This window comes from Monomorium pharaonis, chromosome 3, assembly GCF_013373865.1.
Source record: "Monomorium pharaonis isolate MP-MQ-018 chromosome 3, ASM1337386v2, whole genome shotgun sequence".
Classification (NCBI taxonomy): domain Eukaryota; kingdom Metazoa; phylum Arthropoda; class Insecta; order Hymenoptera; family Formicidae; genus Monomorium; species Monomorium pharaonis.
The window spans coordinates 20,997,818-21,012,709 of record NC_050469.1 but is presented as its reverse complement, the minus strand read 5'-3'; the positions used below and the strand labels follow the sequence as shown (position 1 = coordinate 21,012,709).

The following is a 14,892-nucleotide window of genomic DNA, read 5'->3' as shown; positions in this document are numbered from 1 at the left end:
TTTTATCTCAATATAATCGTGCAGCTTTAGAATTCCAAGGGCATGTACGCGCAGATAGGAAATCCTTTTAACTTACTTCGTCTTCTTTCCTGCTATTCGTATGATAAATTTTTCATTGATAGCGAAAAAGAAAATTAAGCTGTTCGTTTTGCATAAATAATGAGACATTTTGTCCTATTATTTTTAAACCAAGACGTGAACTATTCTAATTAATGCTCTTTACTTACGGAATAATATTGAATTACGTTACATTAAATTAACGGTATTGTATTTTATGGGACTAGCTTTGATTCGAGCGAAAAATATAAACTTTCAGTCATTTTTAGAGAAATAATTGAATTTTAATCCAGTATATAATACATACATTTTTATACAGCAGTATGCAAAATATAAACATATGTATATATGTAATGAACAAGATTGCTGCTCATGATTTACGTTAATTAATAGTAAACAGGATTTTCTTTTTCGATGACTAATTAATTGTAAACTGCGTTAACAAGTTGCTATATTGCTGTCATATAAATTGAAACGCGTATTGGGGATACAGCTGCAGAAAGCATGTTCTCCAAGGACAGATTAAATAATAGCTGTCTGATAGTAGCGGTATTCAATCTGGTTTTACAACATTGTATGGTTGAGTTAACTTCAACCATTAATTTAAAATGCAAATTAAAGTGGCTTTTCTATTGTTTACTGATGTAAAACGTATGACAAGTTTTGCAAGAAGCAACAGTATTCCTAGTCAATTTTAGATAATTAAATAATATATTGGTAAGCTTTCCAATTTACATATTGCATAATAACGTGATATAATTATAATTATGCACGCATAAATAACTTGAAATAGGTAATGACAGTAAAGGGATGATGATAGGAATTAATTAAAATGTATCAACTAAATGGGCGTATCTCATAGCACGTATTAACAATTTATAATAATTGTTTCATAAATTACATACACTGAAAAAAAAAGTAATATATTCAATAAGATATGTTATTGCGGGCTGCCAATTAAAAATATACTCAATACAATAATATATGCTATTGCAGTATCAACATTGTACTTGCATTAATAGCAAATATTATTGTATTGAGTATTTTATGTAGTTGGCAGCCCGCAATCACATATGTTATTGGCTGTATTACATTTTTTTTCTGTGTACATTTTTATGTAGCGCGTGCATGTAAATAAATATAATACCAAATTATACAAAATATTATTTCCTTGATTCGTTGTTGGCACGGCAAAAGAATCTCAATTATATGAATTAAAAGAGTACGGTTTGCAAGAGAGAAAGGACACAGTAAAACAGATATAAAGTAAAGTGAATAATGAATAAGAACATAGATGTTCTTTGTACAATCTCGGGTCTCGGGAGTTTCGGCTAGGAGATTACTGAATTACTTACAAATTTATATCATAAGAGAAGAGATTTTAGCTAATGAAATCAAACTAAAACCGTCATGAAGTAAAGAGAATTTTCATTAAATAGTAACAACGTCGAAACAATAACTGTTCTTGAAACACGATCGCAAAACCGTAATGCATTATGCATAATGTCCCGGAAGGCCTCATTACTTGACGCATCGTGCATCAGACGCCTGTCGAACTTTTTGAAACTCATAAAAAGCTGCGGAAGCAACATGAGATCTATCTCGCACATGTCTCGTTAATTAATTTATTCAATAACTTTGTTTCTGTCTCATTTTTGCAGAACTTTCCACCGCAAAAACGGAATTAAATTGGAGTGACAAATACACGCAATGTCATATATTGAAGTACGTGATATATTTTTGTCCATCGAATTGTTATTTTTTTTTAAGCTAGTTTTTGATTAATAATTGTATTGGGGGTAAATCCCTTACGGGCCAGTAAGACACGAGATCAAATAGTCCATATGGGACAATATCCTGCCTTGAGTTTTACAAGCTCGTTTAGACATAACCAAGTTATATCCAAAGCTTTTCAGTAAGAATTATTAATCCAAGAAAGAAAAGGGGAGGGGAGAAGAAGAGAAAAGGGGAGAAAGAGAGTTGATGATCGGCATATACAGAGAAAAATTGAGGGGGAATCTTCCGATATTAAATTCCATTGAAAAATTTTTAATTAAATTTTTTTATTTATTTCCGTAGTTTTTTTTTACGATATATATATTTTTCCCCGTATGAGGAAAAAAAGAATTAAAAAATTCTTTTCACAATTGCTTAATTTATCGAACATATGTAGATAACATGAGTGATGTAACAAAGAGCGATCAATCTCTTATTAATTTACTTCACATTCTTTTAATTAGTGTTTTCCGTGATATATCAGCGACAAACGCATACAATATTAAGACCTCTTTGCAGTTTGTTACTAATTTTGAAGTAATTATAAATATCCTTTGACAATGTTGGGCATCAAAATCAACTTGGACTAAAAATTAGATAAAAGCATGCAAATATAATTTGCAGTTACCTCTGTGTTAATCGATGATAACAAAAGAAAGATATAGATATATCTTTCATGTGTTGTTTCATAATTAACTTTCCTTTGATTTGCTTGACGATGAATATTCGTTTGTCAGACCAAATGTAATGAGAGAATAAAAATATTTAACCGTAATCGTAACAGTAAATTAGAATTAATGGAAATTAATGGAACGTTTATAATATTATGTCTGTATCCGTTATGCACTTTCTTATATTGTTAGCATAAGTAAAAGTTAAAGCTTATTCTTCGATTTGAAATTCATTCACAGAAGTACTGAAACTTTTGCCATATTTAGAAATCGACATGCCCTAGCAATAAAATGGAACACTTTGCCAACGTCGTTGAGAGAAAAGTTGGAGAGCTAAATGACATGTCTAATAATAAGATCAGGAAAGAGAAAATAAGAATGTTGGATCAAAAAATAATTTAGTTTGCAGAATATAATTGTGTTGAAAAAGTTTATTAAACATTTCTGCACAATATCTAGTTGTAAATGTTGATCAAATCTTATTTATTTTGTTACACATCTCGCAAGAAGAACTTTCGAATGTTTCTTGAACATTTCAGAAGAATATAGAACGTCGTGGGTTTTTTTTTTAATTACTTACAATGTAATCTGCATTTCTGCGCGAATAATTATTTTACAATGCTGCGATGTTCGTCTTATATAATTATACAATTAACGCAGTATTCTATATTTTTCATATAATGCAGCGATCGCGTAAAGCTTTTGTAAAGAGAAATACGTATTTGTGAATCTTTTTAAATATAAGTAAATAACGTATGTTATAAATAACGTACAATTGAAATATTGTATAAAAATTGATTAAAAAATATATCGAAACAAACACAGTTATTCGTTGAACGCATTGTTTAAAAATTTGTTCCTTACCGCCTTTGATATTCTCATTATTTCATATTTACATAACCTGACGTTTGAATAATGAAATATTACTATACGGTGTATCGTTAATGAGATATATTTTTTAAAAATTTATTAAAATGATAATAAATTCAATAGAAATGAAGTAAATCTTTCGAAACGTTACACGATTTATGAAATAGATGCAATTATTACGCAACCTGAGTTTACACGAGAAATGCTTGCATTACACAAACAATAATGCATTGAAGTATCATCGTATAAAAATGAGAGAACAGCGAGTACAGCTTTGATGCGTCGTGCGACCAAACACCCTGATCGTATACTTCATGCTATCATTTAAGGGTTATTCTCTGACAGATCCATGAATCGTATGCAACAGGTGTATCAAAGATATGCACGATGAAAGATACGCCAACTAGATACATATCATACAGCACATTTCTATATGAATTCACGTTGAATAATGTACTTTATCAAAGATTCTTGAATGCCACGTGCCGAGAATTTCTCGAAGCGCGAAATTTCATCGTTTTCGCAGGAAACCATGCAAAATTAAATTAAAAGTGGTCTATGCTGAAATTGCAATAAATGTAAAATACCTAATAACTGGATACCGCGGATATGAAATATAAAACCGTCTCTTAAAAATAACGTAAGTAACATAAATGAGTAAGCGTTAAGCAGAAATAGCATAACTGTGTTTGTTTTTCGCATAAAATTGTGTTTATTAGATAAATATAATTTATGGCTCCGAGTTAAGAGCGCGCCTGCGAAAGTGCTCAAAGCATTTTGTCATTTTTTTTAATCCAAACGTATAAGACATTATTTCGTAAAATTAGGTTAATTATTAATCTTCTGAAAACGGTATTTTTTATAATATTACGAATATTTATAGCGTTATCATATTATCATAATACTCAAGATAAGAAAAAAATTACGATGCAAAAATACAATCTTTAATATGTTCGAATTCATCACTCTGCAGTAGATTATTGTTATTAAGGATATATTAATTAATTATATTTAATTATCTACTGACAAATATTAATTTTAACAATTTTACAAGTTTGTTAAGATATAACACGTTTGACAAATTAATTTTTCTTGTACATGTAGAATTATTATATAGAATTATTATGATCTATAAGATCTTCACCCGTTCTTCGATTAATGTACAAAACGCTAAATTGTTATCCGCGCGAACGATTAATTCGATACAGAATACAAAAATAACTCTCAGCGCGAATTCGGAAAGATGCAACGCGTTCCTTTTTTTTTTTAATCTTAATATAGATACATTTTTATTTTTATCAACTAACTGAAACTATAAGAAAATGAGATCTGAAGTTTCTATTAGGCCAAAGATACACACGTCGTAGAACATTGAGAATCGCGTTTCACGAATCGAATGTTTCACTTCAGTCAATCATAAAGAAAGTTGAGATTGTCCACGCAGGAAGATCTCGATGAGCAATGAGACGGGCCAGCGTATGTGAGTTCCTTACCACTTGCGCGAGAAGTGATCCTGTCGCCGGGCGGCCGCCAGGATATTTTCAAAAAAAAGTCTTGCTCTTCCTCGCGCGGCTGGGGCAGAGATACAGTCGGTCGCGCCGCCACGTCGCATAATCCGCACGACTTATACTAGACGCGATCCTCCTCCTCCAGCAACCGTACTACCTCTGAAATAATATTTCCTTATCGAAGAGACGGTAGGGCAATAAATACAGTCCGGATTTTGCTGATATCCAAATAATCCAAATAAGTCCGAGATAATTCGTTTATTCATGTTCGGATATTTGGGTAACCTAAATCCTGACGAATTTATGTGTGAGTCTACGAAAACTTTAGATTAGAGCCATTAAATGTTAAAAGCTATAATAAATATTTTATGCATTTTAGTGTCTTGGTCAATATTCGATAGTGTGTGTGTGTGTATGTGTGTCTTTGTGCGTATGAAATTAATTCCTGAAGTTAACCTAAGCGGATTTGTGAATTTATCTGGAAAAAAAAATTTTTACGCACACATACATACACATAATATAAATTTTACATTCCAAATAAATTTACAATTCTCATAGATTTAGCTTCAGAAATTAAGACTCAGATATTCATATCTTTTGTAATCGTATAATAATTATGTTAGGTAATTTAGTATTTTAATTCAGTAATTTAAATTACCTGGATATTTACAGCTTTAACGGAGACCACTCATGAAAATACATACTATTTCTTCACACACATGTACACATGCACATTTACACGCATTAATATTTTGTACGGATAAAATAAAGATTACGGTGAAACGCGTACTTGGTGGATTTTCGAGGACGAGAATGGGACAATGCATTTATTCATTGAGAGAAAAAGAGAAGGAGAGGGGGAGAGAGAGAGAGAGAGAGAGAGAGAAGAGAAGAGAACCGTGTGGTATTATCCCTACGGAGTTCAAATAAAAATTACTCGAGATAAGCAGTGCTTATAGTTTTCATGAAATTCAATCATGACTGTCCATTACGTCACTTTCAATCCGCTTAAGTGCTATACCAATTGTTACGACAGTTTTATGTACGGTAATATTCGAACTTGCATTGCGACGTTTAAATTCAAGATTATTAGAAATTATTGCTAGATTCTTTTATAGCCGGCGAAGTAATAATAACTTTTTTATTTTTCGAATATTATGTCGCGTTATTTAATTTGTGATTCTAAACGGATGACTAGTCTCAATAATCCAATTAGATATAGTCATGCAATATGAAATTAATTCCAAAAACCAATTTTTTCGCTACACTTTTCTATAGAAAATTTTCCTTCGTTTTTTTCATGAAAATATATATTACAAAAGAATTTTATTCTGCTACATTCTTAATATATTTGGTAAAATATATATATATTAAGAAAAATATGTGAAGAATATAGTAGATTAATTAAAATTTATATTTTATCTAAATATAGTTAAATTTTATATACTATGAGAGAAGCTTATAATTTTTGTGAAATTCAATCATAACTCTCCATTACATTAAATTTTACACATACACTTTGAAATACATTTTACGTCATAAAAATCTAAATACAAAACATTATTTTTATACCTTAGTTTAATATTGGTTTTATATTACATCTATTTAAGTATTGTTTAGTTTTTATTATTATTTATTTATAATGGAAAATCTGTTGAAGTAGTATTAAATGGTGTATCATGCATTTGGTGTATCAGGCGTTTGTGTTTTACGGTCACTTTCCTATCCGACATGCAGACTAAGAACATTTTCACATGGAATGGATACAATAATTAAGCTTTGGACAAGTAGGAATTAGAGCAGGACTAATTGTTCATTCAAAAGTTTATGGTACTGCACATGTACATATATATACATATATGTACATATATCCATACACACGCACATACACACCTACACATATATGTATATATATACATATATATATGCGTGTGAGTGTGTGTACGTATATATATATATGTATATATATATATATATGTGTGTGTGTTAATGTAAACCGGTATCGTGGAAATTACATCGCGGGAACTTTAACGTATGCCACGAGAAACCAGCGGATGTTCGTGGCGGACCATTATCGATCACATAGTGTTTTAGTAAGCTATTATCAACCTACTAAATGAGAGGAAGATCTCCGTTTCGTTCATACTTTTGTTCCGACACGAATGGAATTTAACCGGTATTAATTCAAATTAATTCGGAAAATTCTGAAAATATCGCGGAGTGAAATGACAAAATCTTAAATGTCATGACATCGCGTAATACCATGATAATTTGATGGAATCCCGGTCATTAGACATATACATGATGTCGCGTAATATCATGGTATCATAATGGAATCTCGGAAATTTGGGTTGGTGTCGCAACCGGATCTGGGAGCATGATGGTAATAAAATGATCAATTTAGTAGTGCGAAGATACCTGATCTGGCGACGAGGGACGCTTTGCCCAGATACACTGTCGAGTCGTTTCCACTTAATTCGCTGTTATTGCCAACTTGCCCGGCATTTCCGGTAGTCGCCATTGCGATATCGCTGTGTCTGCAACCTACCCTAAAATAAAACGCACGCCCGTTTTACGCGAACGTTTACTTTCGATATAAAAGCGTTTGTACCGCGACGTTAACTTGCGCAACTTTTCTCGTAAATCTTGCAATTGAATCGATAAATCCCCTCCTTTTGTCGTAATACTTTTAAAAACATTATTATACAGAAAGCGTTAAGACATTGTATATAGCGCGTACTTTTGTATTTCATAATTTTAACTCTGCTCTACATTTAAAAGCATTTCGCAGAGCAAACTTTACCACTTTACGATTTTTGTCTAAGAGCGAACGGAGCGCGTTAGCAACTTTCGAGCTTAACGTGAGAACGGCTGCCACGTAATTGCAAGTCTTTCTATCCGGCTGCGGGAGCCCGGGCTCGGCGTATCTTCCGCGAAATTAATCCCGCGCGCCGTCCGCGTCAGCCAACTGGTGCAACTTGTAAAGAGGACAGATTTGCAAGGTGAGACTTTGCTTTACGCCGCGGCAACTTCTTTAAGTTCGCCGTTACGCCGCGGCGTTGCAACGAACTACGTTTACGCATGGCTTTGCATAGATTTTACCTCCAACAGCGATGGCAGTCGAAGAGCCCGAGGAATGCCTGGCGGAATTTTCTGTTCATGAAACAGTACGTGATGGGATTGCAGCAGCTCGAGACGTAGGCCAGCAGCTGCACCAGACTAATACCGGTGCTACCGACCACCGAGTACACCAGCTCGGGCGCGAAAAGGTACCACGTATTGATCACGTGCAACGGCGCCCAGCAAACGAAGAACTCGAGGACTATCACGAAGAGCATCCTGATCACCTGCAACACGGTAGCGGTAGCCCGCGTTTAATGGACAGGTGGTGACGACGACGACGACGACGACGACGACGACGACACGTAATACGGGTGAGTGTGTTTCGAGCAAATTCATCGTATTCAAGAGGCGAGCGCATTGTATTCCGGTATCACGATTGTCGTGTAATGCCGAAGCACGAGGCATTACTCTGACCGACGCCCTGACCGACGACGTCCCGTGTGCGCGATGCGCGGGATTAAATCGTCTTACGTGCAAGTATATGGAATGCATTAAGGTCTCCCGTATTTGTAATGTAGGAATATAGGATTCTTTGGGGGGGGGGGAGGGAGCGCGAGCGGCGCTCCAAGTGGATAATAAAAGGTTAATACAGCCGCACGAAGCGCGCGCCGATAAACATCTTGCGGCCTGGCGTGCACCACCGCCGGGCAACGCGTTTTTCCGACGCTTGCTCCAGATCCCACGATTTCCTAGAAACGAGAAACGCCGATCACGGCTACGAGGGAACTTAGAATGCGCGCTTTATATGCATGCAAAGCGCACACGTGATCCTGCATTAAATTTTCGATACGGAAATTGTTGTTCGCCGCCGCGCGCTGCGGGCGCAATCCAATTCGATCAGTCACAAGCACCCGTACATACCTTCTTCTTCGCCTCGATGCTTTTCCCCATGTAATTACTGCGTATCACCTGTTGTCGGGTGAGCCGACAGGGCAAGTCCTGCTGATCCTCGTTAGCGATATCCTTCGTGCCCCGCGTTAAGCAGCCACTTCCGTTCGCCTGTATCTGAATCCGGGATGTCTGGGACAAGTCTGTACCGTGACACTTGCCGGGAAGCACCCTGGAGACCACCGTCCGTGGTAATCGCACCTTTTTTGGAAGAGAAACAACACGATGTCTCGGTTAACCATTGCACGTGCTACCAGAACCGTTCTCGAGACGACAGGCAATTTAATTCGCCATCCTAATTGCGCAAATTTATTTGACGTCTAGTTTGCGGGCCGTTTCATTGGATCATGAAATCTCAATTAGCCGAGGGTAGTTAATGATGCATTGGTCACTCTCGTAAATTACAGTCGAAACTACGGTCTTGTTGTGTATTAATAAAGTGGTAATGAAAATAATAGAATTCAGTATTAATCTAGAGAATAATTACAATATTATTAATACAAATTTGTTTCCATATATTTATTAAATGTTATATTTAATTATGCATTTTGGCTATTAAGTTTTGCAGTAATAAAATAGAATTAAATCACGACAGTAACGTTGAATCTGAAGTATTCATAGTAAAAATGCGTATCGAGAAAAAGTGAAGCATTTAAAAATTTTATGCAATTCGTAATATATTTCTCTCTCATTTTTGTATTCGCTAAAAATTTCTGTTCAATTTCAGATCTTTTTATATACGAAAACACTTTTATTAAAATATTGAGATATTTATGTTGTATTTTATATTTTATTAAAATATTTATGTTAACCGTACAATAAATAATAACTTATGAAACAAATAAAAACAAAAAGATAATTTTTATCAATTCTTTTCCATATTAGAATTCACCACTTAGATCGGAATCTCTCTCAAGTCCAATGTTACGATTGCAAAAATAAGAGAGAGAATATTACAGATCAAATAATGTAATTATTTTTAATAATTTAAGTAATTAATGCATTCGATTTCTGGGCTTTTCGGCTTACGTAACGTGGATTGTGATAATCTGAATTTCTACCCCAAGGTAATGTTTGCTTAGTATTTTCTCACCCTAGATGGTGCACCTTGAGATGCGCCTTGAAAGTGCCTCGAGGAAGACGAGAAGCTCCGCCGCGATCTCGAAGTCGGGCCGCAAGCATCAAATACCATCGTTGTCCTTGCATCGCGATCATTATTGTTGTTGTAACTTGAGCCCCGAATTGTTGCGTTAGATTCTGTTCTCGCGACTGTAATTCAAAGCGTATACAACCTTTGATCTTAAGACGCAGTCTAAAAAGGAACGTATACTTCGTATGACGTAATTTTAATATTTAGAAGAGTCTATTTATCCAAAACATTGTTAAAAAAACAAAATCCGCATAATTTATAAGTTTTTCATTCAATAATTATTAGTAAATGCATATCAACAATTAGTTATTGTAGTGCCGCGTAATTTTATTGATGTGTCTCTTGCAAATTTTCCAATAGATTTTGCAAAGAAAATGAACGAAAATAAAATGAGATTGAGGGTTGGCGGCAGCTTTGGGAAATATTTTTCTAAGGCGCTCGCGCGATGCCGACGCAGCAGGAGTCGACGCGAAAATTGGTACTGTCATATCTACGTCCCGCATATCGAGGCGACACTTCACTTACGTCTCCTAGTACACGTCGACGTCTGTCGTATTTCGAGCTTCAGACCGCGCCAAAGTTTTATCGCTATCAGCGAATACGCCAAGCTCATGAGCAGCAACGGTATCAGGAGCAACGTGCCGTCCAAGAAGAGATTGTACGCCCTTTCGGCGCCAACATTCGGCCATTCCTCGCGACACTTGCGCCTTCCTAAAATCGTTACGTGATGCGAAAAAGTTTTTCAACCGTTTAGTAGTAAAACACGTAGAGTTCTAATATAACCAGGAAAGGAAAGGGAGACCGTATTGCCGGGCACGTTCGCCACCTCCCACATTTTCCCAGTGGAAAACGACCGGGCTTTGGTTAAAATAGGGAATGATCTAATCCCACGTATTTCTTCACGCGGAAAGCTTTACTGTAGCCGTTGATTAAAATTGGACAGTCATTTATTTGTAATCGTTGTGAACTTTGTTAACAAATAAAAAGTTGCGCGATTCCTTGTTTTTTACCGTGAAAAGTTATGCGCGAGATTTATGCTCGCCAAAACATCAATAACATACGTCTTGTTAAATATAACAAGTACTATATAAATATCTTTTATATGTATATAAACTTAATTAATAATATATTGAATTTACTGGGCAATTGACTTTTATTGCCCCAATATCGGTAAGTCACATGCGGTATTGATTATATTGATGTTGCTGCACAGTTGACTTTCAATATCTCAATATCAAGTTCGAGAAACGTCAAAGCAAGTAATTAGTATTGCAGGAATTTCATCATGTAAAGTAAGCATCCCATAGTTTACCTTTGTAACCATCCTATATGCATTCTATTATGCGTTCCATTAATTGATTTATGTAAAGTAATAATAGTAAGCGGACCGATTGGATTTATTATTTTCAAAGATTAATACTTAATATCAATTTTTTTTTGCGTAATAAATCAATTTTGAATAGCCGCTAATATTAAATCAATGTAATGAATTAAAATGTAATATAAAACAAGTTATTATTAGTAACTCATTGTTTTATTATTTTATTAAAAAATCCTGAATTAAAAATATTTTTTACATTTTAATCGAGAAGTTTCTACCATAACAAAATTTCATCACGCAAATGGCCTAATTTCTTTTAGAATAGATGTTCAATATTGCTAAGGATTCAATATGCTACTAGTTGAATATTATGTATATGCATAAGCTACTTATACTGGTGAATGAAATTCTCAGAGGCAAACCAAGATCTTGTTACTGAAATGAAAATGTCACGGATAAAAATTCCAGTTTCAATTTGGCAAGCGATTGTAACAAATAAAATTGTAACAAATATTACAGATGTTACTTTAAAATAAGGAATGACCTAATAAAATACATTTTGTGAACAACGTACAAACTGTGAAACATTCAAATCTTTGTGAATTACTTCAGTTGAAAACTCTATTCGCAAATTAATTAATAAGAGAAATAGAGAAAGCAATTTAACTCTTTAACAGCCGACTTTTTTGCATTAGTTTCATGTATTTGACACATGATGGATCTAATAGGTATTTATTATATAAAAAATTTTTTTTAGAATTTATCAAACTTCATAAATTATCTCCAGATGGGAAATCACCTCTGATGCAAAAAAGCAGTCTTATTTCTTGTTCTATCATACTTATTATACTTTGAGTTGAAAAAGTAAGTATTTTATAACATGCAATACTGGCTGAAAGTATATCACCTTTAAATTTTTTGAGCCTAACTTTTATTTAAGTAAATCAAATGAATGCAATATTTTACAATAAATACCTAATAAATAATGTGTTATGAGGTTTAACAAAATATTTATTGTAAAATGTAGAATCCATTTGATTTACCTAAATAAAAGTTGCTCAAAAAACTTAAAGATGATATACTTTTTGCCGGTACTGTACATGTATGTTTTTATAAACTCACTGACCATTGTCATCCGTACAAACTACCGCTATATTATAAAAGATCGTTTCGCGCTTGAAAGGCGAGAGAACTCATAATAAAAAAGCACTTGTTACAAATTTTTGGTTTCAAATTCTACAGTTTTTTGAAATTGTTGAAACTAAAAGTAAAAGTAAACTGAATTCTTTGTATGCGTTTCTAATACCAAAATTTATTTCTAGTATGACCACTACGAGGGTAGTTTTTGGATTATTATTATTGTTATAGGATAGTTTTTTGAAGATTTTTTTGCTCCTATTTCTGATGTCATTTCATAACATATATGAAATTAAACCGTTGAAACACGAAAAAAAATTTTTTTTGTGAAAATTATTCTCATTTTTCTATTTTTTAACAATTTTCGCACAATTTAACGTATGTTGTATAGCTGAAAGGGTGCAACCCTCATACTCAATTCTTTTTTATATAACTCCATTCTTTCTTTTCAAAATAAGATGGTGTCGATAAGCTCAATTTTGTGGAAGTTATGATCTTTCAAAGAAGATGGTATATACATACATGTACCACTATTAGCCATTAAAGAGTTAACATAATCTTTCCGAGTTGTCAATTACGAAACATGAAATTTTTTATTTGTCAGTTTTGCTTATCTTATTTACCTAAAAATGAGGCAACATTTATAACGTCGGTTCTCTTACCTCCGCTTAAGCTTTTTAATTGAGATACGACGAGAATCGGCACGTTCCATGTGAGACTGAGAGTCCACACAACAGCAATCATTTTGTAAGCGTGAAACTGTGTCTGCCATCTTCTCGATTTTAATGGTCGGCAAATGGCAAAGTAGCGTTCGAGCGAAATGGCAACCAGTGTCCAAACACCCACTGACACTGACACGGCTGGAAAAAGCGTATCACATTTAAATCGGGTTGGGTTCCATCGTGCAGACTTATTGCCTGCTTTTGTGGATATATAACTTTTATATCTTTAGTTATCATGTTTTTACAAAATTTGATATTTCATCTCGGGTAGCAAAAAATTAATACGACTACGCGACACAAAGTATCGACAACCGATCGATCGATTTGTAATATACACTTTGATTCATACCGTTCGGCTTGAAATTAAAAATACATCGATAAATTTAATTGTCTTGGAATATATTGGAAAGGAAAAGAAATATATTTTCCGTTTTCTTTCGATGTAGGACAACGTTGAGCTGGCTGCGAGAACACGTCCGATCGTTAGCAAAAAAATATCAGTTGTCGATGATGGAAAGGAGGACGGAAAGTTCGACATTCAATAATAGAACCGGAGGGTTTGAGCTAACTATCTGGACGAGCGGTGTACGTTGCAAAAAAAATGAACGCACGTGACATGCACTCCTGCAGAGGAACGCTTTTACTCCAGTTCGCTTTCTTCTCGCCCATTGGACGTACAAAGGTCGCAAGTGGAGAAGTTTCGACTTAAAAGTGTCGCCAAACAGTTTCCGCAACGTACAGCTTAAAAGTACACAGATGGAGGAAGAGAGAGAGAGAGAGAGAGAGAGAGAGAGAGAGAGAGAAGGCTTTATGAGAAACATTACCGGTGACCTCGAATCCAATTACGAAATTCTTTCGCGGTCACGACCTACTTACGAAATGTTTTGTGTCAAGGTTATTAACAGGAAATCCTTATCAGGATGAGACTACGGGGATTTTATCGAATATCCTTCATCTGATTGGAAAATGCGTTATTCATTTATCGCAATTTAGTTCGATTGTGACGCAACACCACCGCGAAAGTGGGTATACCATTGTGCGTCGCAAAAGAATAAAATTGAAAATACGTATTAAATTGAATTTTAAATCGCTTACATTTATACAGAGTGCTCTATTTACGGCGCATTACCTTTTTTAACAGATTCTTTAGCCAATTTGGGATTAGCTTCTTCTTAGCAATGTCGAAGAAAGTTATCTTTTATCATAACTTTTTAACTTTTTTTATAGATTTATGTAAATACGCTTCAAAGTTAAATCAAAATTTTTTTAAATTTTGTTTAAAATTAACTAAAGAATTATGCTATTTTGTTATTCATTTCGCTTCTTGAAGTTCAGTTCGTGACAAGCTTTTCTTTCCTTTTTCATGTATGTTCAATATTCTCGCTAAAGAAAATTAATTTCAATTTTCTAAACTTTCTAAAAAACTTATTGTCCAAAAATAATGTGCGAGAACTAACTGCACTTATAATTGTTGTAATTATTATTAATTTTAAAAACACGTAATACACAGTACCGATTTCTAAGTAAAGGTATAAATTATTTCACTACACAAAATACTTGACATAATTTTTTTATTCAATCAGTATAGCTAGCGTCATTAAAATATGAATACATTTTTCAATTGCAAAATTTATTTGGGAATTATTAATTTAATCGTTGCTTCTAATGC

General features: G+C 34.0%; 1 protein-coding gene across 9 annotated transcripts in view; it reads right to left on the bottom strand.

Moving 5' to 3' along the window:
- Positions 1 to 14,892, bottom strand: part of LOC105834548 (cholecystokinin receptor) — a 65,880-nt gene that overhangs the window by 19,387 nt on the left and 31,601 nt on the right. For 5 of the 9 annotated variants that reach the window (XM_036283918.1, XM_028190748.2, XM_036283919.1 and 2 more), the window contains 6 exons: positions 13,164 to 13,361; positions 10,569 to 10,754; positions 9,987 to 10,162; positions 8,867 to 9,094; positions 7,985 to 8,229; positions 7,301 to 7,431 (listed from right to left, as the gene is read on the bottom strand). In XM_036283918.1, coding sequence (XP_036139811.1) covers positions 7,301 to 7,431; positions 7,985 to 8,229; positions 8,867 to 9,094; positions 9,987 to 10,162; positions 10,569 to 10,754; positions 13,164 to 13,361 — 1,164 coding nt within the window. Of the gene's footprint in view, positions 1 to 2,917; positions 5,042 to 7,300; positions 7,432 to 7,984; positions 8,230 to 8,866; positions 9,095 to 9,986; positions 10,163 to 10,568; positions 10,755 to 13,163; positions 13,362 to 14,892 lie in introns of those variants that run through there. The other 4 variants (XR_004962461.1, XR_004962462.1, XM_036283921.1 and 1 more) reach the window with 4 other exon arrangements.